The 23,439-nt window shown below is 52.3% G+C and overlaps 1 protein-coding gene across 1 annotated transcript in view; it reads right to left on the bottom strand.

The window, feature by feature from the left end:
- Positions 1 to 23,439, bottom strand: part of DHCR24 (24-dehydrocholesterol reductase) — a 36,038-nt gene that overhangs the window by 5,378 nt on the left and 7,221 nt on the right. The window contains exons 2-7 of the mRNA XM_036755239.1: positions 14,519 to 14,674; positions 13,607 to 13,712; positions 9,842 to 9,960; positions 8,952 to 9,215; positions 1,836 to 1,979; positions 366 to 563 (exon numbers count right to left, since the gene is read on the bottom strand). Of these exons, the coding sequence (XP_036611134.1) occupies positions 366 to 563; positions 1,836 to 1,979; positions 8,952 to 9,215; positions 9,842 to 9,960; positions 13,607 to 13,712; positions 14,519 to 14,674 (987 nt within the window). The remainder of the gene's footprint in view (positions 1 to 365; positions 564 to 1,835; positions 1,980 to 8,951; positions 9,216 to 9,841; positions 9,961 to 13,606; positions 13,713 to 14,518; positions 14,675 to 23,439) is intronic.

The following is a 23,439-nucleotide window of genomic DNA, read 5'->3' as shown; positions in this document are numbered from 1 at the left end:
ATCATCTGCGTGCTGTGTCAGTGAACGGAGCCCAGAATATGGCACCAGAAGAGCCAGTAAGAAGCATCCAGCTCTCCCACAAGCCACTGCCTAGCCTCTCTCTAGCTGAGATCCCTGGCCCAGCCTGTGCTCCTCCCTGGGATGGCGTGGGAATGGCAGGTAACCGTGCAACTGGAAATGGTGGGAAGGCTGGAGCTAGACCCCTCCTCTCCTCCCAGGCCCTTTCCACCACACACTTTGCATGGCTGCTCATGGTTATCTATCACTTCTAGTCTGTCCCTTCACAGGACCTGGCAAGGAGCCTTGCCTGAGGGCACCGGGCCCCCCATGGAGCTGAAGGCGGGTATCAGGGGAAGACTGCTTACGTGGAGGTCGTTGTGGAAGGTCTGGATGGCCCGCTCCAGCACCTTCATGGGGACCAGCATGTCTTGTACCACGTGGTGTTGTTCGTACAGTTTGCGCAGGGTCTCGCCCTGGGTCAGCTTCAGCAGAGAGATCTTGGGAGGCACCAGCCAGCCGAAGAGGTAGCGGAAGATGGGATTGTTGCCAAAGGGGATGATATCCTGGAACAGGAAAGATGGGTGGGGTAGGGGAAGACCTTCAGTGCTGGGAGGGACCCCAAGGATCAGCCAGCCCACCCTCCCATGGGGTGAAGGCCTTCCTGGGATGCTATCTCAGAGCAGAGGAGATTCGGTCTGCTCAGAGACATCCCAAGCAGGGAGCCAGCCACCCCCCATCAAGTCCCAACTCCACTTCCTGATTCTGAGAAAGTCTTCATCATACCAAAGGGAAGCAGCTCTCTGACTCGTGCCCCATGTCCTGGCTCTCTGCTAGGGACGGCCCTTAGGCTAACTGAAGATGTGGCCACACCCCAAAAGGCTTCTCTTCACCAGGCTCAACCTCTCCAGTTTCTAACTGTTGTTCTAGTGCCTCTTACAGTTTCTGGCACATAGTAGGCCTTTTAAAAATGTGGGATAACTGAAAGAGTTCCTTCAACTAATCTTCACATGGTTATGGTCCCTTCCCTCATCAACACGTCTCCTAAAAAGTGGAGACTTCTAGTGCACACCATGTGCCACACACAATCTGGCTGGGGCAAAACGCACCAGGGTGATTGCCTCGCTGCCGCCCTCCCTCTGGACACGATGCCTGTCTTAACAGAGGAAGACTCCCATGTTTTGGGGGCTGCTCAGTCACACTAGCGAGCCCGTGCCCTCTCCCTTTCTCCCCATCCTGTACCTAGTAAACAATTGACTTTTTGAACTTTGGTGCTAGACTTTACATTTTCTTATCCTCAACAAATCTGATCCTGGTAAATTCACTCCATCATTCCAGTCTGTTGAGGTATCTCTCATAGGTAATAGACTAATCCCAGGCTATTCATTTCTTCCAAGATAATTATACAGGGTGTCCCAAAAATCTTCGTGCAGTTTTAAGCTATTAAAAATTAAAGCTTTGGGGCAGCTAGGTGGCACAGAGAGTAGAGCACCGGCCCTGGAGTCAGGAAGACCTGAGTTCAAATCCAGCCTCAGACACTTGACACACTTACTAGCTGTGTGACCTTGGGCGAGTCACTTAACCCCAACTGTCCTGCCTTCCCCCCTCCAAAAAAAAAAGAAACATAAAAATTAAAGTTTTAGGTCACCCTAAAGACAAAGCGCCCAAGGAAAGTGCTCTCATTGAATCCCTTCCTCAGAAGGAAGGCCCCCTCCACCTAAGAAGAAAACCCCAAGATGAGGATGAATTCGAGAATCCCACCTCTTCACAAGATGCAAAAAACTGTTCTGTAAAAAGATGGGGGGTGGGCGAAATCTACTGCATGGTCCTAATCCTACCTGGAGTTCCCAGAAGATGCTGCGTGTGTGCCGGTGGTAATAGTGTCGCAAGGGGATGTACTCCAGCCCCTTCTGGTCTTTCTTCAGATACTCCTCCACATGCTTGAAGAACCAGGGTTTGTAGTAGTCACCAATTCGGTTCAGCTAAAGGGAGGGAAAAACAGGAGTCTAGGAGGTTCCTCAGATTTCTGAGGACAGGGGTGGGGAAGGTTAAAATGGGACACATAGACTTGTATCTTCTGGGCACCTGACATCCTTTCAAAGTGGAAAGAGCCTGGGATCAGAGGAGGGGGCTAGCTCTGGCCTTCCCACCATATTGTGTGACCAAAGCCGAGTCACTCACTGTCTCTGGGCCTGCTGCTCTAACCACGAAATGAAGGAAAAGATGCATTAGACCAGCTTTAGCTGACATTCCCTCTTCTAAGGCCCCTCCCAGCTGATATCACCTGTTCTAAGGTCCCTCCCAACTCTGAAATTCCCTATTCTCAGTCCCCTCCCAGCTCCAATAACCTCTGTTCTAAGGCCCCTCCCAGCTCTGATATTCCCTGTTCTAAGGCCCCTTCCAGCTCTGACATCCCCTGTTCTAAGGCCCCTCCCAGCTCTGATATTCCCTGTTCTAAGGCCCCTTCCAGCTCTGACACCCCCTGTTCTAAGGCCCTTCCCAGCTCTGACATTCCCTGTTCTAAAGTCCCTCCCAGCTCTGACATCCCCTGTTCTAAGGCCCCTCCCAGCCCTGACATCCCCTGTTCTAAGGCCGCTCCCAGCCCTGACATTCCTTGTTCGGACATTCACTTCTCTTAATTTCATTCATTTCTCTTAATTTCTTTGATCATTCCTGAGTAGGAGAGGAGCGGCAGGATTCCCAGTCTCCCACACTCCTTATCTCCCGCCTGTCATTAGGAGTCAGAACATTTTCATCATCCATATCCCTACTAGACGCTTAAGGGCCTGGTGACCCTGGCTGCTTGACTGAATCCTCCCCGTGTTCACAAGAGGACTGCTTGGCAGATGCTGAAGGCTAAATTTCGAAATAATGCACATTTACAATGAACCCCAGAGCTGAATCACACATGCCCTGCCCTACTTGCCAGAACTGCTAGGGGATTCTAAAGGGAGAAGTATCAGGCCAACTCTGTCCTTTGCCCATTTCCCAAACATGTCAATTTAATGAGGCTGCATTATGGGCCAACTGTGTGACAGGGACCTCGGCCAGACGCTGGATCCTCAAGGAGCCAAGGTCCTACATGGGAAGCATGTACACAACAAAGTAAAGAGTCGGAGCTCCGCCTTCCTGTGCCTAGAGCCAAAGGAGAAAGAGAGCCCACCCTGTGTGCACAAAGGGGAAGGGGGCACAGCTGGAAGTGGCCAATGCAGAGTCGCTCACCCTGGCTGGCTGGAGCATAGCACGAACAAGTAGGGCCATGGCTCGGCCTCTATCTGTTCAAGGTGCATGGCCATGCAAAGACGAAGGGAAAGCAGACCCCGCCCTCCAGGAGCTGACCCGACACTCTCCTGGCTCTGACCAGCTTGCCTGTCTACAGATGAACCTCTCCTCAGCAGAGTCCCAAGAAGCAGGAAGTAGAATGGGAGGGTCCCTGTTTCTGAACTGAGAGAGCCAAGCCTTAGGGAGGCATTACCCAGCTCAGAAGAAATGGAAGGCGCTCCGTGAAGCCCCCCACTTCAGGCAGCCAGGCCGCTTCCCCCAGCTAGAAGGAAGCTTTCTTTCCTCCCAACCCCAGTGATAAAAGTGGGCTTATAAAGTGCTGGGCCTACTTTAAGGCCTTGCTCCCCTCAACAACAGTGAGAGGTCATTGTGATTATGGGGACCAGGCTCAAAGGGCTTAAGGGACGTTCCCAGGGTCATACAGCTAGTAACAGTATGAGAAAGGATTCAAATTCAAGGTTTCTTGACCCCCAAACCCAACACTGTCCATCATGCCCCCAGTAACACCGGGTCTGTATCTGTCTAGAATTTGGGACATTGTGAGGATGGGGGAGGGGTGAAGGGAGACAGTCAGCATAACCCTGCCTGTAATTCTGGGCAGGGTATGTCGGTACATCAGGAAGTAGTATCAGGGGTCACTCAGGCCACAGACAGTAGTATCAGGGGTCACTCAGGCCACAGTTGCCTGACAGGGGAATGGACTGAATACAGAGTGGGCACAAGAGGCAGGATCCACGTAAGCCAATACAGAGAGAGGGGGGCATGAGCAAAGCGGGAACACCGAGCCCTGAGGTCCTGACTCGTGTCCACGGAACCCAGAGTCTGGCCAGGGCTTCTCAGGCCCCTTTGCGCTTCACACCTTACATGTTGATCAGACCTGGCTTTGTTCTCTGTGTCACCCACGAGCCCCAGCACAAACCCCCAGGAACAGTCCAGGCTTAACCGCTAATCACTACAGTAGATGAGCTCCAGAAGCACCACAGCTCTGAGGTGGGGGGACATGATGGCAGGGACAGGTGTCTGAGCCCACCAAGAACCCAGACAGGCGGCCCTCAGGCCCTGCCAGGAGCAATCTTTAGGTCGGAATCAGATTTTTAAAGCACACACACAGAACTTTGCAAACCTCCAAATGCAACATGTCAGTTAATATGACCACTATTACAAATTATAATTACTGTCATTACAAAGGAATGCTGTTCAGTCATTTCAGTCATGTTCAACTCTCCATGACCCCATCTGGGGATTTTCTTGGCAGAAATACTGGAGTTGTATGCCTCTTCCTTCTCCAGCTCATTTTACAGATGAAGAAACTGAGGCAAACAGCGTTAGTGACTTGCCCAGGGTCACACAGCTAGGAAGTGTCTGAGGCCAGATTTGGACTCAGGGAAATGAATCTTCCTGGTTTCCAGTCCTGAGCTCTGTGCCCCACAGCACCCACCAGCCACCATTACAAAGGAAAGGTATCTATAAATACCACTCGGTTCTAGAGATGAGACTGCCGGCTGAGTTACTGCAGAGTGGGAAGCACTCAGAACTGGGGGTCAGAAGAGATGGACTGAAGTGGAGCTCAGACCATCGCTCACAGGCTCCCCAGTCTGTCGTCTGCAGCTTGGGGGTGGGGGGCTTTCCTCTCCTCCCCACCTCCTGCCACCGTTTCTCCTCTAAGATCACCCTGTCTTACTCCTTGACTGTCCATAGCTGTTTGCAGGCTGTCTTCCCATTAGACTGAAGTTCCTGGAGGACAGGGCCCGCTCTGACCTTTTTTTGGGTCCCCGGGGCTTAGCACAGTGCTTGGCTCATGGTAAAAAAAAACATAAATGCTCATGGATGGAGAGGGAGAAACAGAGGCCCCAACTCTGACTACAAAGGCTAGATTGTTGGAGCGCCTGCTAATTCACACCCCTACCTGCTTTCCCAATTATAAAATGCGGGCTGTGCCGGCTGGGTGCGGGGCCCCTCTGACCTCAGCTCAGTCTGCAGGAAGCCTGGGGGCTGGCCTACCCCCCCTCCCCCACTCAGCACTGTGCTGACCCCCTCCCCCTGGGCTGGGCGGCGCCCACTGGAGCTGGCAGCGAGCCACCACTTCACAGGCAACAAGCCTGTCTGGATGCTCATTTATTCATGCACCAAGACTCTCCAAGGGAGGTCCCGGGGCCAAGGAGCTGACAGTGTTTGTCTGGTGGCTTCTGGGCAGGTATCATCCTCTGGGTCAGTTCTGAGCTAGAGGGAGGCCTCTAAGGTCCAAATCCAACAGTCTAGCTTTTCATGCTTCATCATTCCTCCTTCTCCGTGCTCTCCCAGCCCTGACACTCCCCATTCTCAGGTCCTTCTAAGCCCTGACATTCTAACTTCCAAGGTTCCATCCAGAGAGCCAGGGTGCCAAGCCTGCCCCCACTTCTGAATACAAGAAGTGAAACAAAAGACAGGAAGGATTCCTCATAGCTGCAGCCCCAGCCAGAGCCCAGGGGAACTGCTGCCCCCTCCCTGCAGTGACCCCTGCCTCCCCCGGCATTCACACACCCTGCGCTGAGCTGTCTGTTAACACATCCCAGGCAATCACCGCCAGCTGCCAAGTCAGCAGCAAAGAATGCCCAGCTTGTTTGTCCCACTGGCTGGAGTTGGGGCTGGTGGAGCGAGGTCAGAGGGGGCTGGGAAGGCCGAGGCTCCGTCCCCAGGGAGGCTGAAGGGAGGAGGACAGGGATCCAAACTGGTGGCCCTGGAGACTGCTGGGAGCCAGGAGACCTTGGTCCAAGGCCTGGCCCTGTCACTAAGTCAGAGACATGTGAGTTAAGGCCCTCCAATGGTCCCTGCTCACTCTCACACAGCATCACACAGCATCACAGACACACACACACACACACATACAGACACAGACACACACAGACACACACACACTCTCCATCCCTGCCCCCACTCACCTCCTTCTCTCTCCTGCTGTGGAGGGAGAGAAGAAGCCAGGAGAACACACCCAGACTCCAGCTGTCCTCAGGCCCCCCCCATCCCTGATCCCCTCCCCTGCCCTCCTGGGCCTCTGAGTACCGCCTGCATGCTCCTGACAGCCCTGTCCCATTTCCTGAGCCTCCAGCTGCTGCCCCTCCTCCTGGCATCACTCTGCCTGTAGTCACCACCATTCACTCAGTTTCCCAAATCCTCCATCAGTCCACCAGGTCCTGCACTCCATTTCAGTAACATCTCTCGCGGCACTTCTCAAATGCAATAAAGTGCTTAGCACAGTGCCAGGCACACAGTAGGTGCTTAATAAATGCTTCGTAGCCCCCTTAGCCCACGCCTCTTGTCTGCCATTGAGAACCTCCCTCTCTCCATGCAGAGGCAGCCATGTCACTCTGGTGCTCAGGCATCATCCGGGGCTCCCCACTGCCCCCCAGATAAAGTTACTAGTGATGGCTGCTGGTGACGTGACCCCCCAAAGGCCTCTGTGTATGACCTCACATCATCCTCACAGAACACTGAGACCGGCACTAGGAGCATTATTATCCGCATCTGAGAGGTGGGGAAATGGAGGTGATGCATTCGGTCACAGTCACACAGCTCCTGGGAGGCCCTGAAAGTGCCTCACAGCACCAGCTCCATGGGCCTGTAAACCAGCACAGAAGGCAGGATTCGCACCCAGGGCTCAGCATTGCTCTCCACTACGCCAGGCTGCTTCTCCAGTTCCCACTTCTCTGCCTGGCATTCGAGGTCCTTCATAGTCTAGGGCCAGCCTATTCACCCTCCCCATTTCATTCTGCTCCATACACTCCAGGCTGAAATGGAGCTGGAATCCCACTGTGCCCCTCCCTTACACCTTTGGCCTTCTGTCCTGGGAAGGGCCCCCGCTCATCATCTCTGCAGGATGGATCCCCCCACCCCCAGCCTTTGAAGCCAGAATCGAATTCAAGCATAACTAAAACCATTTCCTTCCCAGATTCCCCAGAACATCCCGTATGGCCTTAACACATTTTTCATGGCTTACAGTCACCCACGTGGATGTCTCACTTGCCCTGGGAAACCACCTGCAATAGGCAGGCAGGAGTCACAGGACCTGGGTGAGCAGAAATAAGACGGACCTTAGAGCAGGGAAGTGTCAGAGCTGGGATGGGACTTAGAACTGAGGATGTCAGAGCTGGGAAGGGCCTTAGAGCAGGGAGTGTCAGAGGTGGGAGGGGACTTAGAACTGAGGATGTCAGAGCTGAGAGAGGCCTTAGAACAGGGGATGTCAGAGCTGGGAGGGGCCTTAGAACAGGAAATGGAAGAGCTGGGAGGGGCCTTAGAACAGGGAATGTCAGAGCTGGGAGGACCCTTAGAACAGGGAATGTCAGAGCTGGCAGGGCCCTTAGAAGAGGGAATGTTAGAGCCAGAGACAGTCCAGCTTCTGTCTTCACAGATGCTCACTGTGAGAGCCAGAGAGGAGCCATGACTGACCGGTGCCATGCTGGGCTGGCAGAGGAGCTGGGGGAGAGCCCAGGGCCCGGCTCACAGCCCCTCTCCTGTTTGCCATGTTCACCACACTCTCTCATCAACACTTGTCCTCATGGACTAGAATGTGGCCAACACGCCTCACACAGGATGCCTCCCAACCTGTGCCTGTGCCGAATCGGGCTCCCTGGCCTGGAATTCATGCCTTGTCCTGGAAGCCTGTCTTTCGGGGAACTCAAGTCCTCACCAGTCACCTCTCCTGTCTGACACCTGGCACCTAGCCCAGGACTTATGCTCTCCTTGGATAATTAGGTTTGTTTCCCGGTGATTCGAGGTGGTTTTTACCAACTCTGGACCCACCTTCCCCAGAGCCAGCCAACATCAAGACCCAGCCTGCTTCTCTGGTGCAGCACAAAGCATCCTGGATTCACCTGGCTCAGCTACTGACTAGCTGTGTGACCTTGGGCAAGTCACTTAACTCAGGCCTCTGCTTCCTCATTTGTAAAACAGGGATCATAAGACCACGCTGCCCAGGGTTGTTGGTCAGAAGAGCCTTCCCACAGACACATCCACAAGCTCTTCTCTGAGTATATACAGGCCCTATGGTCTTGTTCAGACCCTGGGCCCCCAAGGTCCATCCCGTACCTCTAGGATAGTGCTCAGCACAGCGTCTCTCACCATGGCAGACAGTGCCATCTATGGAGCTTTAGGGTGAAGGTCAATGCATTTGAGGCTACATGGTCAGGGTTCAAATCCTGCCTCTCCTGACCTATTTCCTCATCTGTAGAATGAAGGGCTGTAATCAAGGTTCTTAAAGGTCCTTTCCAGCTCTAAGACTCTGAGCCTAGGTCTGTCTGGGGAGAAGGCACCATCACTGGGAGGGAGGACACTGGGGTTCAAGCCCCACAGTGAGACTTGCTGCCAGCTGGGTGGCCTTAAGCCCTGGGGACCTCACCCAGCAACAGTCTCTGCTGTCTCCTCTCAATATCACTGTTGGCAGGAGGGAGACTGGGGATCTCGGGGAAGGCAAACCTCTTAGGACCACCTAGTGACGCCCTTGTTTACATACAGGGAAACCTCAGCTGGGGTATGAGAATAACTTGCCAAAGTCGCCCTGCCAGGTCATGTGCGCGGCACGTCAGAGGCCTGGCTGGAACCTGGGGCACCAACTACAATCCAGCTCCTTCTACCACGTCACAGCCCTGTCCAGTCACCAGTCTGAGCTGGAACCCCAACCCCAGGCCCTCCCCATCTACCTTGCTGGGATCCACGTCGTCTGTCATGACTCCCGTCATGATGACGGCCTCATCCACAGAGTACAGCAGGCCTTCCACGAAATGGTTCTCCTTCTGTTGGGACTCCTCCGTGAACTTTGCGCAGATCTCCTTCAGGCCACGCACAGGCTCCAGCCGCAGCTTCACGTATTTCTTGGCAGGGATGATCCGGATCTCTGCAGCAACCAGGAAGCCCAGGGTGCCACAGGACCAGGGCACAGCATAGAACAGGTCCGAGTTCTCTGTCTGCAACATAGGCCGACAAACACACGTGCTCAGAGCGCCAGCCCCGTCTGCAGGCTGTCTCCCCATCAGGATCAACTTCTTGTGGGCAGGGAGTGTCTTTAACCTCTTTTTGTATCCCCAGTGTTTAGCATAGTGCCTGGCACACAGTAGGTGCATGAGTGCAGGAAGGAAGAATGCCTGCTGGACATGAAATGGAACCTCAGCTCTCCCCACTCCTGTCCCTGAGCCCAAGCTTGATCATCTCCAAGGTCCCTCCAGGTTCTCCCGTTCCCTGTTCCAAGGTCCCCTTGGTTCTCAGGTCCTTCGGGGAGGGGCAGTTTTCACTTTGTACATTTCCAGCCTGCCTCGCTCACTCGCTCACATTAACTACTCTGCAATGGATGGGTACATGTCAAAGGTGGTTGAGGAGAATGTTCCTCCCATTAAGTCTTAAGTCCCCAGAGGGTGGGGCCATCTCTGCCTCCCCACTGGCCAAGCAGAGTTTTTGGAATGAAGCAACAACCCAGAAGTGGGTGCTATTGTGGCGTAGAACATTAGAGCTGCTTTGCCCAACTCCACCCTGCCTGGGACTCCCCAGTCTGCTCCCCTTTCTCCACTCCCCGATCCCATCCCTTCCCTTCCCTTACCGGAGTACACCGCACAAAGCTCCCATCGGACAGGACCAGTTCATAGGCTGTGCAAATGTGCTGGAACAATCCAAACCTATGAGATGAGGACTCAATGCCGGTGCCCATGATCAGGCCTCCTGAATGAAGAGAGACATGTCTCAGGCCCATGGCTTTCTCTCCCCGGGAAAGCTATGCTGGGCATCCTGAGGTTGTGCCAAAGGGCAGCCAGGACCAAGAGGTCACATGGAGCTTACATTTTGGAGTCAGAGGACTTGGGCTCAAATCCTGGTTCTACCCTGTGCATAACATCTTGTTACACCAATTCCTAGTGAGTGGGTTGGACTGGATGGTCTGACCTCCGAGATCCCTCCTCCTCCAATACCACAGACCCTATGGGGTGAGGGGTTTGGCAGCAGGCCTGTCCCACTGAATTCTCAGCTCTAAATCTTAGAGGTCATCTTGTCCAGCCCTCCCATTTTACACATGCAGAAACTGAGACCCAGAGACACCAAGTTATTTGTCAAAGATCAAACAATTGGCCCCAAAGCCCTAGCTGCAATAGCTAACCCTCCCGAATCCTCTTCTTTACACGACACCTAAGACCTCTGGATCATCCTTTCCTGTGTACCATTACCCAAGTCTAATCCCTCCAGAGTGGAGGCTCTTAACATTGTCCTAATTCACTCTAATTGATTTTCTTTGTGTAATCCTTTGTATTTTATTTTATGCCTTTTAAAACATGATTCTGAGAAGAGGTCCAGGACACACAGAACAGTGGAGAGCCCCTGGTCTGGGAGACTTTACTCACACACAGTGTGTTATAAAGGGAGAGACTGGAGAATCAGAATCAGCACCCGGGGCAGCCTCAGTCTCTTCCTTTGTAAAACAGGCTAAGAACCCCTGCAGTACTTGGCTCCGGGGAGTAACTAGGAGGACTAAACCTGCAAATACCAGACACACAAGCCAGGTGACCACACCCTCAGGGCCTTATCTTCAAAATGGGCTTATGTCAGCATTGTTGAAAGGGAAGCACATTATAAGTGGAAAACTGCCATGTGCAATTAATATAGTAAGTATTATGATTCCAAAAAGCCACAAGCATTATTCAGAGCTTACTATGTGCCAGGGATATGTTCAACATTAGAGATACAAAGAGAAAGCAAAAATGGTCCCTGCCCTGGAGGAGTGGACATGCTAACCTACCCAACACAGAGATCTGTGTGTCCGCAACTGCCCATCACATGTCACATTTCCATATAAAAACGCACCAACACTTGCAGGTTTGCTCCAGTGTTCTAGGAATACTCCTCTCATTACATAATCCTTACAACCGCCAGAATAAGATGCTCTTGTCACCCCCATTCTCTACACAAGGAAACTGAGGCTTACAGAAATGGAATCCTTTGGCTAGAGTCCCACAACAACCAAATGGTCTGAGGAAGCATTTGAGCCCAGGCCCTCCTGAGCCCAAGTACAATGCTCTATCCACTGTGCCTCCTAGACAGACATCCACTCGTGAAATCATGGATGGAAGAGGGGTCCCAGGAAAAGAGGGAAGTGTCGGCATTTGCTGCCGCCTCCAGCCCTAATGTTTTTCTCCATCTGCTTATATCTGGGCCGAGGAGAAAAGCCCTGGAAGGAGGGGGAGGCTCTGGCTTCATGTCAGTCTGGGCCCCGGAGGTAAAGCACAGATGGGCTCCTTCTTTGTGCACACAGATACATGTGCTAACACACGTGTACTCGCATATGCACACACATGCACACACTGCTGCCAGAATCCTAGGCTGCAATGTTCTCGCTTCCTCCACCCTCTTCGACGCCATCTGGGCTCAGGACCTGCTGTCTCAGCCTCCCAGCTTCTGCCTGGCTCCCTGGAAGAGGCCCCACTCTGCCTCAAGCTCCCTGGGCATTGCAGGGGCCCAAGAGTCGCTTCCTCTCCCTTCTGGTCCGTCTGTCTTAGCTTGCCATTTAGATTACAATCAACACCAGGCCCTTAGCCAAGGACACACCGGCTAAGAGATTACAGGCTGCTCTTGGCACCATGCCTGGCTGCCATGGGGAGAACACAGATCAGCACTGCCCATCACGGGCTTCACCCAAGAGTCCTCCCCCACCTCTGTGACGACCTAAGACGCAGCCCAGGGTCAGGGTGAGCAAGGCTCTGGGCCTGGAAGGCCTCAAGGAGCTAGTCCAGCCTTCTCCTTTCACAAATGGGGGCCTAAGGACCCTTAGTCATAGGATCCCCCGTCATCAGGTGCAGCCCCCTATCCACACTGCGTGGGTGGCTCCAGGCTCTGATTTAGACAAGAGAGGGAAGCTAAGACACCAAGTAAAGCCCTGATCTTCTGGCTCTGCGTCAGAACTCACATCTGCTCTACAGCGCCATCACCAGGCAGGGACAGTGGCTTCCTGATCCCACTCACCCTCCCAGTTGCCACTGCCTGGCAGACTGGTTTGGCTTCAAAGCCTCCACATCTGGGGCATCTGGGCTCACTCAGCATCCCCTCTTTCCTTCCAGTCACTTGTTTTCTGGTAGGTGGCTCACTCCTGAGTCTCTTCCCGTACATCTGACCACTCCTTAGTCTCTGTAGCCTGTCTGTCCTGCACCCTTCTCAGCGGCCATGGATCTGCCTATCAGCAGGCTATGTACCCATGTCTCAGGTCTACATATCCATCACTGATGCCTCTCCAGGGCCCTCACCAGATCAGAGGCCCAGAACCAGAAGTGACCTTAGAGATCACCTCAACTGGACTCCTCGGGCTGGGGAGGCAGAAGGGGCCTGAGGGTCCCTCCCCCAGGTCTGGGGCCTTATTTCTGTCTGGGCTTCTTGCTGGCCTCCCACAGTCTGGGTTCAGACCCCAGGACAGGTCGCTTCGTCCCCATGGGCCTCAGTCTTCTCGTCTATAAAATGAGGAGGCTAAACCTACTGGCCCTTGCAGCGTAAGAGCTGTGCCCCTAAGTCCAGAAGTCCAGCCTCTTGTTTTACTGAGGGGGAAACAGGTTTGGGGAGTGAAGTGTCTTGGCTGAAGTCACACAGGCTGTGAACGGAGGGGGCAGGTCAGTACACTCTCCAAGGTCCTGCCCAGCCTCCTGCTCCTCCCTGCTCATCTCTCTCTGGGGAGAGCTCAGACGCATGTTCACTTTCATTAGTGACAGGTAACTTCTGCAGGCCCCTTCCGGCTTGCCTGGGACAGGTCAGCTGGGGGCAGGCTGGGGCCCCAGAAGATCCAGACTCCACCCTCCGTAACTACCATCTCAGGGGCTCCTAGACAAGCCCCCTGCCCAGATGACAGCCCCAGTGGTCCAAGAACATCCCCCCCGGTGACCCAAGGACACTCGCCCCCAGGTGATGGCCCAGTGGTCTAAGGGCACCCCTCCCAGGCGATCCAAGGACATCCCCCACCCCAGTGACAGCCTAGTGGCCCAAGGATACCCCCTGCCCAGGTCATGGCCCAGTGGCTCAAGGACACCTCCCCAAGCGACCCAAGGACATCCCCCACCCCGGTGACAGTCTAGTGGCCCAAGGACACTCCCTGCCCAGGTCATGGCCCAGTGGCTCAAGGACACCTCCCCAGGCGATCCAAGGACATCCCCCACCCCGGTGACAGTCTAGTGGCCCAAGGACACCCCCTGCCCAGGTGATGGCCCAGTGGCTCAAGGACACCTCCCCAAGCGACCCAAGGGCACCCCCTGCCCAGGTGACAGCCCAGTGTCTCCGGGCCACTTTGTCCAGGTCATGGCCCCAGGGCTCTCCCACCCCACCTCAGACAGCACCATCTCACCTACTGTGAGATCATCCAACTCAGGGAGAACCGGCAGAGTCCAGCCGACAGAATTCAGCAGAGCTGTCACCTGCCCCATGGTGACCAAAGGCTCCACAGAGACAATCTTAGTTAGAAAAGAAAGAAGAGAAATTCTGTGAAGGGGGTAGAGGGGAGGAGAGGAGCATTTACACAGCACCACCGTGTCAGACGCTGGGCTAAACGCTTTACAAACATGACCCTCACAACAAACCTGGGGGTAGGTGCTGTGACTATTCCCATTTAACAGTTGAAGAAATTGAGGCAAATAAGAGGTCAAGTGACTTGCCTAGGGTCCCACATGTAGTGGGTATCTGAGGCTAAATTTGAATTCAGGTCTTCCAGACTCCAGGCCCAGCCCTGGATCTTCTGCTTTCCATCTAGCTGCCTCCAGGGCACAAGCCTTTCCCAGGCCAGCTCACAGCCTCAAGGGAGACGTCAGTCTGCCCAGCAGGACCAGGCAGCACAGAGCCAGGGGAAGGCCCAGAGTCTCTGCCTGTGAGGATGTGACTCTGGATGAGTGAGAGGCTCCCCTGCCCATGCTTCCATTTCTCCTCCCCCCTCCCCGCCCGGCCGCCCCCAGTAAGAGTGCTGGACTATGGCCACTGAAGTGTCTCCCAGCTCTTCCTGCTCCCAGACTGGCATGTCCTTTCTCCAGCCCCGTTTCCTGCTTGTAAAATGGGAATATTTATAGGCCTGCCCAGCTCGTAGAAACAGTGCAGGGGAAGGCAGGTGTAAAGGACAGCACAAAGGTTCTGGGGGCTCGTTAATTTCATCACTGAATCCAGGGTGGGGCCAGAGAACAGACTCCTGGCAGAGCATCTTCCTGGCCCAGCTCGGGGCCACCCTGCCCTCCTCGGGAGCCAGCCCGAGTGCCAAGGGCCACTTGCTCACCTGCCGCTTGGTGTCCACTTCCAGGATGTCCATCAGATTAATCATAATGTTCTTGTGGGTTTTCTTGTACTTTCCGACACGCAGCGACACAGTGAGCCAGCCCGGCCGGCCCGTGCACATAAACGTCTTGCTCCCTTCCTCCTTCCATTCCCGTACCTGCAAGGCCCAAGGGGCAGAGGCAGAAGGTGTGAGTGCTCCCTCTGTGGAAGGCTCCAGACCTCATTTCCATCTGGGCTCAGACAAAGCATCCCCCAGGGCAAAGCTCTAAAGAGGGGACGCTATGACCTTTCTAATCCATTGATCCAAAGGCACTGATTTCATCCCTACTTGTCAGGCACAAAACAGACAAAAACAGGCCCTGACCTCCACGAGCTTCCATTCTTTAGGGAGCCCCCACACGAGGACACAGCACACAGAGAATAAATACAGCACCATTTGGAGGTGGGAGGGCACTAGGAGATAGGAGTAGGAGGAAAGGCGTCATCTGAAGGTGGTGGGGTGGGATGGCACTCCAGCCAGGGGGACAGTCTGGACAAAAGCAGGGGAGTGGAAATGGGATGTGAGCTGTGAAATAGAGCAAGGAGGTCAGTTTGGAGGAACAGCTGAGTATGTGAGTGGTAAGGCCCGAGTTTGTATTCCAGAGATAAGAAGCCACTGTTGTTTACAGAGTATGGGGTGAGAACACAGGAGACTGGAACCTCCCTCCGCCCAAGTTTCCAATCTCCTGGTAGAGGGAGTGTTCTCATTAGGACTTCCTCACATTGATGAAATTTAAAAAAAAAAAAAAGAAATTACAAGCTGGTTTCCCCCCTCCCCCTCCAAAAAAGCTCCAAATAAGCAAGAGGTCTGCCCTAAGGCCATCGACCTGGCCGAGTTAGGCCTAGAACCCCAGGCTTCATCCTAAAAAAAATGAGGCTCAGAATGGTTTACAGTCAATGCTTTCTCTACCTGCTGTGAGGACTATCACTGTCCCAGTCCGGGACACCCAGTGGCCTGCAGAAGAGTGGGCATTTTATGTACTGCTGAGCTTCCAGTCCCTGGCACCTGCAGGCAGAGTCAATGCCTAGCTGGGTTTCACCCAGCCCTCTCCACGCTAGTGAAGTTGACTGTTTAAACCCCGAGTATAGGACTTTCTGCCTGAAGACCCAGGATCCTGGGGCTCCACAGCAATCTTCTCTGTGACATGGTGTGGCCCAAGCCAGCCAATTCCACTTTCATACAGCTCTCACTGATAACGTATTTTCCTTCCCTGACCAGTGCAGAAACCTGCCTCTCTGGGATTTCCTGAACTGCACAAGGGCAGGGCCCAGGTCTCAAACTTTTTTACCTCCCTCTATCATGTGAAAGGTGCTTATCAAGTAATTCCTGATAGATCAGATAGGGCAGGCAGACCCAAAATGTGAGGCCCTGCACCTTTTCCGGCCAGCTAATGGGAGAGGAAAGTTCCCTTCCTGGCACCATCTACTCTACGTCCCACACTGTGGTCAAGAACTTTGGTTTAGAGCTGGAAGTGATCTCACTTGTCATCAAATACGACCCCCTCATTTTACAAATGGGAAATATGAGGTCCAGAGCAGGGCAGGGGTTGGGGGAGGGAGGGTGACGCCCAAAGCCCCGTGGGCAGAGCTGGATTTGAAGCAAGGTTTCAACTCAAAATCCCCTGCCCTTTCCACTTCCTGATGGGCAAAAGAATCCAGAGCCGGCATTCAAGAGCCTTCAAAAGCTGGACACCCTTTCTTAGGAATGTACTTAATCAGGATTTACTGAGTCCTGGAGGGATGCCCTTCCACCACCCCCACTCCTCCCCTTTGGTCACCTCAGCCCTTTTTGGTCACTCATCTGCAAGGTAGTTCCCTGGAGCTTAGAGAAGCCAACTGGTGAGGGAGTGAAACTTCCATGATGATGAAAGATTTCACCTAGCACTCACATGGCTCTCAGGTGCTTCCAGCTCTGTAGGCTGGTTTTCCTCTCAGCCCCCAAGGGAGGCAGATCAGGGCTTGGGGAGGGCCCACACTGTCAGGTTCACACAAGAAACACTCTCAGATGTCAGGTTCATACAAGGAGTACTAGGATGTCAGTTTCACACTAGGAGCACTCTCATATGTCAGTTTCACACAAGGAGTACTCTCGGATGTCAGTTTCACAGAAGGAACACTCTCCGATGTCAGATTCACAGAATGAACACCCTCAGATGTCAGTTTCACAAGTGTTCACCATGGCTCAGGCAGGAAAACAGGGTGGATGGTGGAAGAGACCTTAGAGACCCTTAAGTCCAACACCCTCATCCTACTGAAGAATAAACTAAGACTTAAAAGAGGGGAAGTGACTACTCCAAGGTCACACAGCTGGTAAATGGAAAAGCTGAGATTGTGGAGTCTTCAGGGCTTGCAAGACAAAGGGTCTTGACCTTCAACATTCCATCTCCCATTAGCTACACTGTGGAGGTTTTAATTCTACCAACATCCTGCCTCCAGCCAGCACCTTCTGGTAGCCCCCTCTCCTTCAGCTTCCTTTTCTATAATGTCTTCCCCATTAGACTGTAAACTCCACAAGGGCAGCCACTGTCTTTCTTTTTCTTATTCATATCCCCAGTCCTTCGTACAGTGCCTGGAATATACCACGCGATGAATATTTACTGATTATTGTCTATTCAGCAGCCAGGTGGCTGGGAGTCAGAGAGACCTGAGTTAAAATCTTGCCTTGGACACTGGCTGTGTCACCCTAGGTAATTTCCTTGAACTTTGCGAGCCTTACTTTACTCATCTGCAAAATGGGAATAATAAAACCCCCTAAGTCTCAGGGCTGTTTTAAGAGACACACGATATAATTCTCATACAGCACATGAACTTACAATGCTCTCAGGAGGCTTCCTGACTAAGCAGTCTGGGGCATGCGATGACAGTCTGCCCTGGGGACCTGGGGGGGGGAGGCAGAGAGGCAGCACAGACTTGTGGCCAGGAGACCTGGCCTTGAATTCCAGAGGAATTATTCAAGAGGAAATTCCAATTCCAGTTCAAGGAGACTAAATTTGATCCAAGTAAGATCCTTCCCTGCTCAGCTCCGATCCCCTCCACTTGTAGAGTGTAAGCTCCTGGAGAGCAAGGACCTCAAGATTACATTCTAATCAGAGGAGATCCGACACCTATACCAAGGATAAATGAGTTCAAGGACACCTAGAAGGAAGCCAGGGCATCTGAGTACGGAGATGAGAAAGGAGGGCACTCCAGGCAGAGGGCACAGCTTATAAAAATGCATGGAGAGCAGATCAAAGATGGAAGGGACCAAGAGGCAACTAGTCTAAGCCCCTCATTTTACAGAAGGGGAAATGGGTCCATTTTAAGTGGTGTACCCGAGGTCACACAAGTGCACCAGAGACAGGATTTGAACCCAGGTCCTCTGACTACAAGTGGGGGAAAAGCTCCTTCTGGTTCATTTTCAGGGAGGGTCACCCACCGAAAGCAAGAGAAGTTATACAGAGCAGTCTCAGTGGCAGCCAATTTCAGAATCCAGGGAGTGGCGCAAAGCCGGGAGGTCAGAACAAGTTTGGGGCTCAGGGCCTGGGGTTTAAGGGGGTTTAAACTTTCGAGAGTGGGACCAGGCAACCTGCTTAGAGGTTCCTGCAAGTCTGGGACACAGTCCAAGGTCCAGGAGGGTGGGGCTGCCTCATCTAACCAATTCTCTATTCTGAAATACTCCACCTCCACCCAGACTGGCTGGTCATCCTCCACCCTCCTTACAGACAGCAGCTAGGCCAGGGCTTGACAGAAATAGAAATGAACTGAATCTACACCTTCTCCTTTCACTTGCTGGCCAACCCAATTCTCACCCATTGTTACAGGTTCACATCAAGTCTAATGTCTCCTGGAAACCCTGAATTTAGGACAGGAAAAAACCAAACTCCCAGGTTCAAATGCTGGTTCCTAGCTTACTTAACAAACTTTTTCTCCCCTGACAAGTTGCTTTAATTTTCTAAGCCTCAGTTTCTTTATCTGTAAAATGAAGGGATGAGAACATCTAGTTTTTCATCCCCTCTTTTTACAAAGGAGGAAGTGGAAGCTCAGAGCTGGGAGGTGGCCTTCCCAAAGCCCTCCAGGTAAGAAGGAGCAGGGCAAAATCCAGGGTCGATGGTAATCTGGGGCTGCTATGGAGATGATTTGTAACTCTCCAAACACCAAACACTGGGAAGCCCTGTCCTCCCCCTTGTCTCCTCAGCAGCTTCTCCAGGCTCTGCCCCACATCGTGTTCCGGAGCACTGTGGCATTACCTGTGGGCCCCCAGTCTGCATGAGGGCAGGGCTAAGGCAGCCGGTATTAGACGGTACCTGGGGCCTGGGCTGGCCCCAAGGATGCTCCACTTTGTTCCCCAAGCCCTCTTCCAAAATCACAATTAAAGTGGCACTGCCATTGCCGCTAGAAAGGGGGCATCAAGCTATGCCCCTGTCTCTGGGACTCTGCAGACCACAATATCCCTCCTTAGCCAACAACCCCCCTCTAGATTATTATCTCCAGGCCCGGCTTCACGGTTTTATCTGTATTCCCAGCGCTTAGCACAGAGCACGGCAATGGATCGAGCAGTTATTAAGCACCTACTATGTGCCAGGACCTGGTGACACAAGTACAAAGAATGCAACCATCCCTGACCTAATGGAAGAAGCAACAAGACAGAAAGAGAGAATAAAACCCAGCACTGAGTAACTGTTGGTCCATTTAAAATGGTGTTTTGGGTCTTCCCAGCAGCCAGCAGCCAAGAGTATGGTACAGAGAGGAGCTTAATAAGTACTCAAAGACTGACAGAGGTTCCCCCTTGCGATCTGGGCTTAGCACTGAGTCTCTAGGCTATGTGACCTCCCCTGTCTCTGAGCCAGCCTCCAGCTCCGCAGCTCTGACCAATATTCTGGTATCACTCCTGCCAGTGTCAGAGGGTTTGCAAAGTTCATCTCCACTCCTACAGTGGCCGGTTTCACTATGGCCCCATGGACCATCTGGTTCACAGGCAGGTCCTGATCTGCCCTGGGGTTGGGGATGGAAGGACAGCAGGTACTGCTCATTTACCCTGTGGCTTGGGCCTTCGTCCCCCAGCACCCCTTGTTCGGCCTCTGTGAAATCACATTACTGCTGCCAGTGATGGGAAAGGAAGCAGCCCAGGCATTGGAGTCAGAGGTCCCAAGTTCAAATCTTGGTACGGCACCTGTGGGGCCCTAAGTGAGTACCATGACCCACCCCACCCCCATACACACACAGTTTCCATTTCAGTGAAACGAGAGGAATGGCTGCCTAAGCTGGGAGCTCATTTCTCTTAGGACAGCCCCCTTCACAGACATCTTCAATTCCTGCTGGCTCATGTCAACCTTTTCTCCAGGACAATTGGCTCCAGCTTCTGGGCCCTGTTTCTCTTTCCTCCTGATGCCTCTCTCCCACCTGTGAGCCCAGGGATGCTTGGCTCCCCAGTGGGGCAAGCGATGCCAAAAGGAAGGAATCTGGTGTGGGAAGTTCAGAGAGGCGGCTCCTCACTCCGTCAGATACAAAGTAAAAGTTAAGTCACAGCTCCTTCAGGCAGAGGCTGGTGAGGGCACCCCCTCTGACTGAGAAGGATTTTAGCAGCACCCCCCCCCCAAGCAAGGGCTTCCATGAGTGGCTATGGCGCCTCCTGAGCAGGATGCCACGGGGCCAGCTTGAGAAGTCTTGGGAGGACTCGCCAGAGGCAACGGCTAAGGTCACCTCCCACATACAAAGAAGTATAGAGGACGGGTAGTTCTGCGGTCACAACAACGACCGCGGGAGCTGAGTTCAAATCCCACCGCTGACACCCACTGGCTGTGTGACCCTGGACAAATCACCTCTCGGTGTCCTAAGCAACCATCTAAGGCACAGAAGAGATGATCTGCTCCTCCAGAAGCATGAAATCACAGATCAGGTTTTTAAAAAATAAACACAATTAATATAAATATAGAGGCCTCCGGTACCACAATGGGTAGAACGCCGGGCCTGGAGTCAGGAGGCCCGAGTTCGAATCTGGTCTCAGACACCTCCTAGCTGGGCAAGGCATTTAACCTGTTTGCCTCAGCTTCCTCAACTGTAACATGGGGATAATATCAACGCCTACATCATAGGGCTGTTGGGATGATCAAATGAGCCCCAGCACCACCACTCGGCACATAGTAGGTCCTCTGTAAATGCTTCATCCTTTGCCGATTTCCCCAATTAAAAACATGGAAAGAGGCCTGAACTGGCCTGGAGTTTAAAATCCTGGCTCCTTGTCGCTCACTCTCTGTCTGACCTCTGGGCCCTCAGCTCTTCTCCTATAAAAGGAGGGGTTTGGACCAGACGGCCCAGAGGTCCCCTCCGGCTCTGTGACTTTCAGCGGACATTGTCATGAGCTGTTAAGAGGGCTCAGGAGACGGGGGGGGGGGGGGGGGGGGGGGGGGGGCGCGGAGCCAAGATGGCGGCTGGAAAGCAGGGACTAGCGTGAGCTCCCCGCCGTGTCCCTCCAAAAACCTATAAAAAATGGCTCTGAACCAATTCTAGAACGGCAGAACCCACAAAACAGCAGAGGGAAGCAGGGCTCCAGCCCAGGACAGCCTGGACGGTTGCTGGGTGAGGTCTTTCATGCACAGAGCTGGGAGCGGAGCAGAGCCCAACGTGGGCGGCACGGACCGACCAGACCAGGAGCGGGGTGGAGCAGGCCCCAGACCCTGAATCAGTCAGCTGCGGCAGTTACCAGATTTTCTCAACCCACAAACACCAAAGACAACAGAGAAGGTTAGTGGGAAAAAGCTGCGTGTGTGGAAGTTCATGGTTCAGCCACCGCCCGGGGGCAGTAGAGGTGGGGCAGCTACAGAACTACAGCTGCAGTTGCTTTTGGCCCCAAGCCCACCTGGTGGGAAGAATTAAGTGGCAGATCAGAGCAGGAGAGCAGAGCCTGCTGAAGATGTAAGTCCAGTCCGGGTTGGGGGTTCTTGGGAAGGAGGAGGTGCTGGTGTGGCAGAGCTGGCGCATCCCCCCCAAGCTTGGAACATAGTCTCTTTACTCTACAAGCAGTCATACCCCACTGAAAAACGCAAGGGTCAAGTGAGTTGGCTGGGAACATGGCCAGGCAGCGAAAACGCACCCAGATTCAGTCTCAGACTTTGGAACCTTTCTTTGGTGACAAAGAACAACAAAACATACAGCCAGAAGAAATCAACAAAGTCAAAGAGCCTACAACAAAAGCCTCCAAGAAAAACATGAATTGGTCTCAGGCCATGGAACAGCTCAAAAAGGATTTGGAAAAAAGCAGTTAGACGAGGAAAAATGGGCAGAGACATGAGAAGGACGTGAGAAAACCATGAAAACAAGTCAATGACTTGCTAAAGGAGACCCAAAAAAATACTGAAAAATATACTGAAGAAAACAACACCTAAAAACAGATAACTCAAATGGCAAAAGAGCTCCAAAAAGCCAATGAGGAGAAGAATGCCTTGAAAGGCAGAATTAGCAAATGGAAAAGGAGGTCCAAAGACCACTGAAGAAAATACTACCTTAAAATTAGACTGGAGCAAGTTGACGCTAGTGACTTGAGAAGAAATCAAGATGTTATAAAAACAGAACCAAAAGAATGAAAAATGGAAGACAATGTGAAATATCTCATTGGAAAAACCACTGACCTGGAAATAGATCCAGGAGAGATAATTTAAAATTACTGGACTACCTGAAAGACAGCCTAGATATCATCTTGCAAGAAATTATCAAGGAGAACTTCCCTGATATTCTAGAGCCACAGGGCAAAATAGAATTGAAAGAATCCACCACTCGCCTCCTCAAATAGATCCCAAAAAGAAATCTCCTAAGAATGTTGTTGCCAAATTCCAGTGCTTCAGACAAGGAGAAATACCTGCAAGCAGCCAGAAAGAAACAATTTGAGTATTGTGGGAACACAATCAGAATAACCAAGATCTGGCAGCTCTCACATTAAGAGATCGAAGGGCTTGGAATACGATATTCTGGAGGTCAGTGGAGCTAGGATTAAAACCCTAGAATCACCTACCAGCAAAACTGAGTATTATGCTCCAAGGCAAAAATATGGATTTTCAATAAAATAGAGGACTTTCAAGCTTCTCAGTGAAAAGACCAGAGCTGAATAGAAAATCTGACTTTCAAACACAAGAACCAAGAGAAGCATGAAAAGGTGAACAAGAAAAAGAAATTGCAAGGGACTTACTAAAGTTGAACTGTTTTGTTTACATTCCTACATGGAAAGATGACATGTATGATTCATGAGACCTCAGTATTAGGGTAACTGAAGGGAATATGCATATATGCATATATACATATATATATATATATATATATATATATATGTATATATATATAGAGAGGGAGAGAGAGAGAGAGAGAGAGAGGACACAGGGTGAGTTGAAGATGAAGGGAAGATATCTAAAAGAAATCAAATTAAGGGATGAGAGAGGAATGTATTGAGAGAGGGAGATAGGGAGAGATAGAATGTGGTGGATTATCTCGTGTAAAAGGTGAAAGAAAAAGCAGTTCTGTAGGAAGAGAAGAGAAGCAGGTGAGGGGGGAATAAGTGAATCTTGCTCTCATTGGATTTGACCTGAGGAGGGAATACCATACATACTCAATTGGATATCTTACCCCAGGAAAGAAGAGGAAGAAGATTAAAAAAAGGGGGGTGATAAAAGGGAGGGCAGATGGGGGTGAGGTAATCAAAAACAAACACTTTGGAAAAGGGACAGGGTCAAGGGAGAAAATTGGATAAAGGGGGATAGGTTAGGAAGGAGCAAAATATAGTGAGTCTTTCACAACATGAGTATTGTGGAAGGGTTATACATAATGACATGCATGTGGCCTATGTTGAATTGCTTGACTTCTTAGGGAGGGTGGGTGGGAAGGGAAGAGGGGAGAGAATTTGGAACTCAAAGTTTTAAA

Source organism: Trichosurus vulpecula, chromosome 4 (assembly GCF_011100635.1).
Source record: "Trichosurus vulpecula isolate mTriVul1 chromosome 4, mTriVul1.pri, whole genome shotgun sequence".
In the NCBI taxonomy this organism is placed as follows: domain Eukaryota; kingdom Metazoa; phylum Chordata; class Mammalia; order Diprotodontia; family Phalangeridae; genus Trichosurus; species Trichosurus vulpecula.
This window is presented reverse-complemented; position numbering and strand designations above follow the sequence as displayed.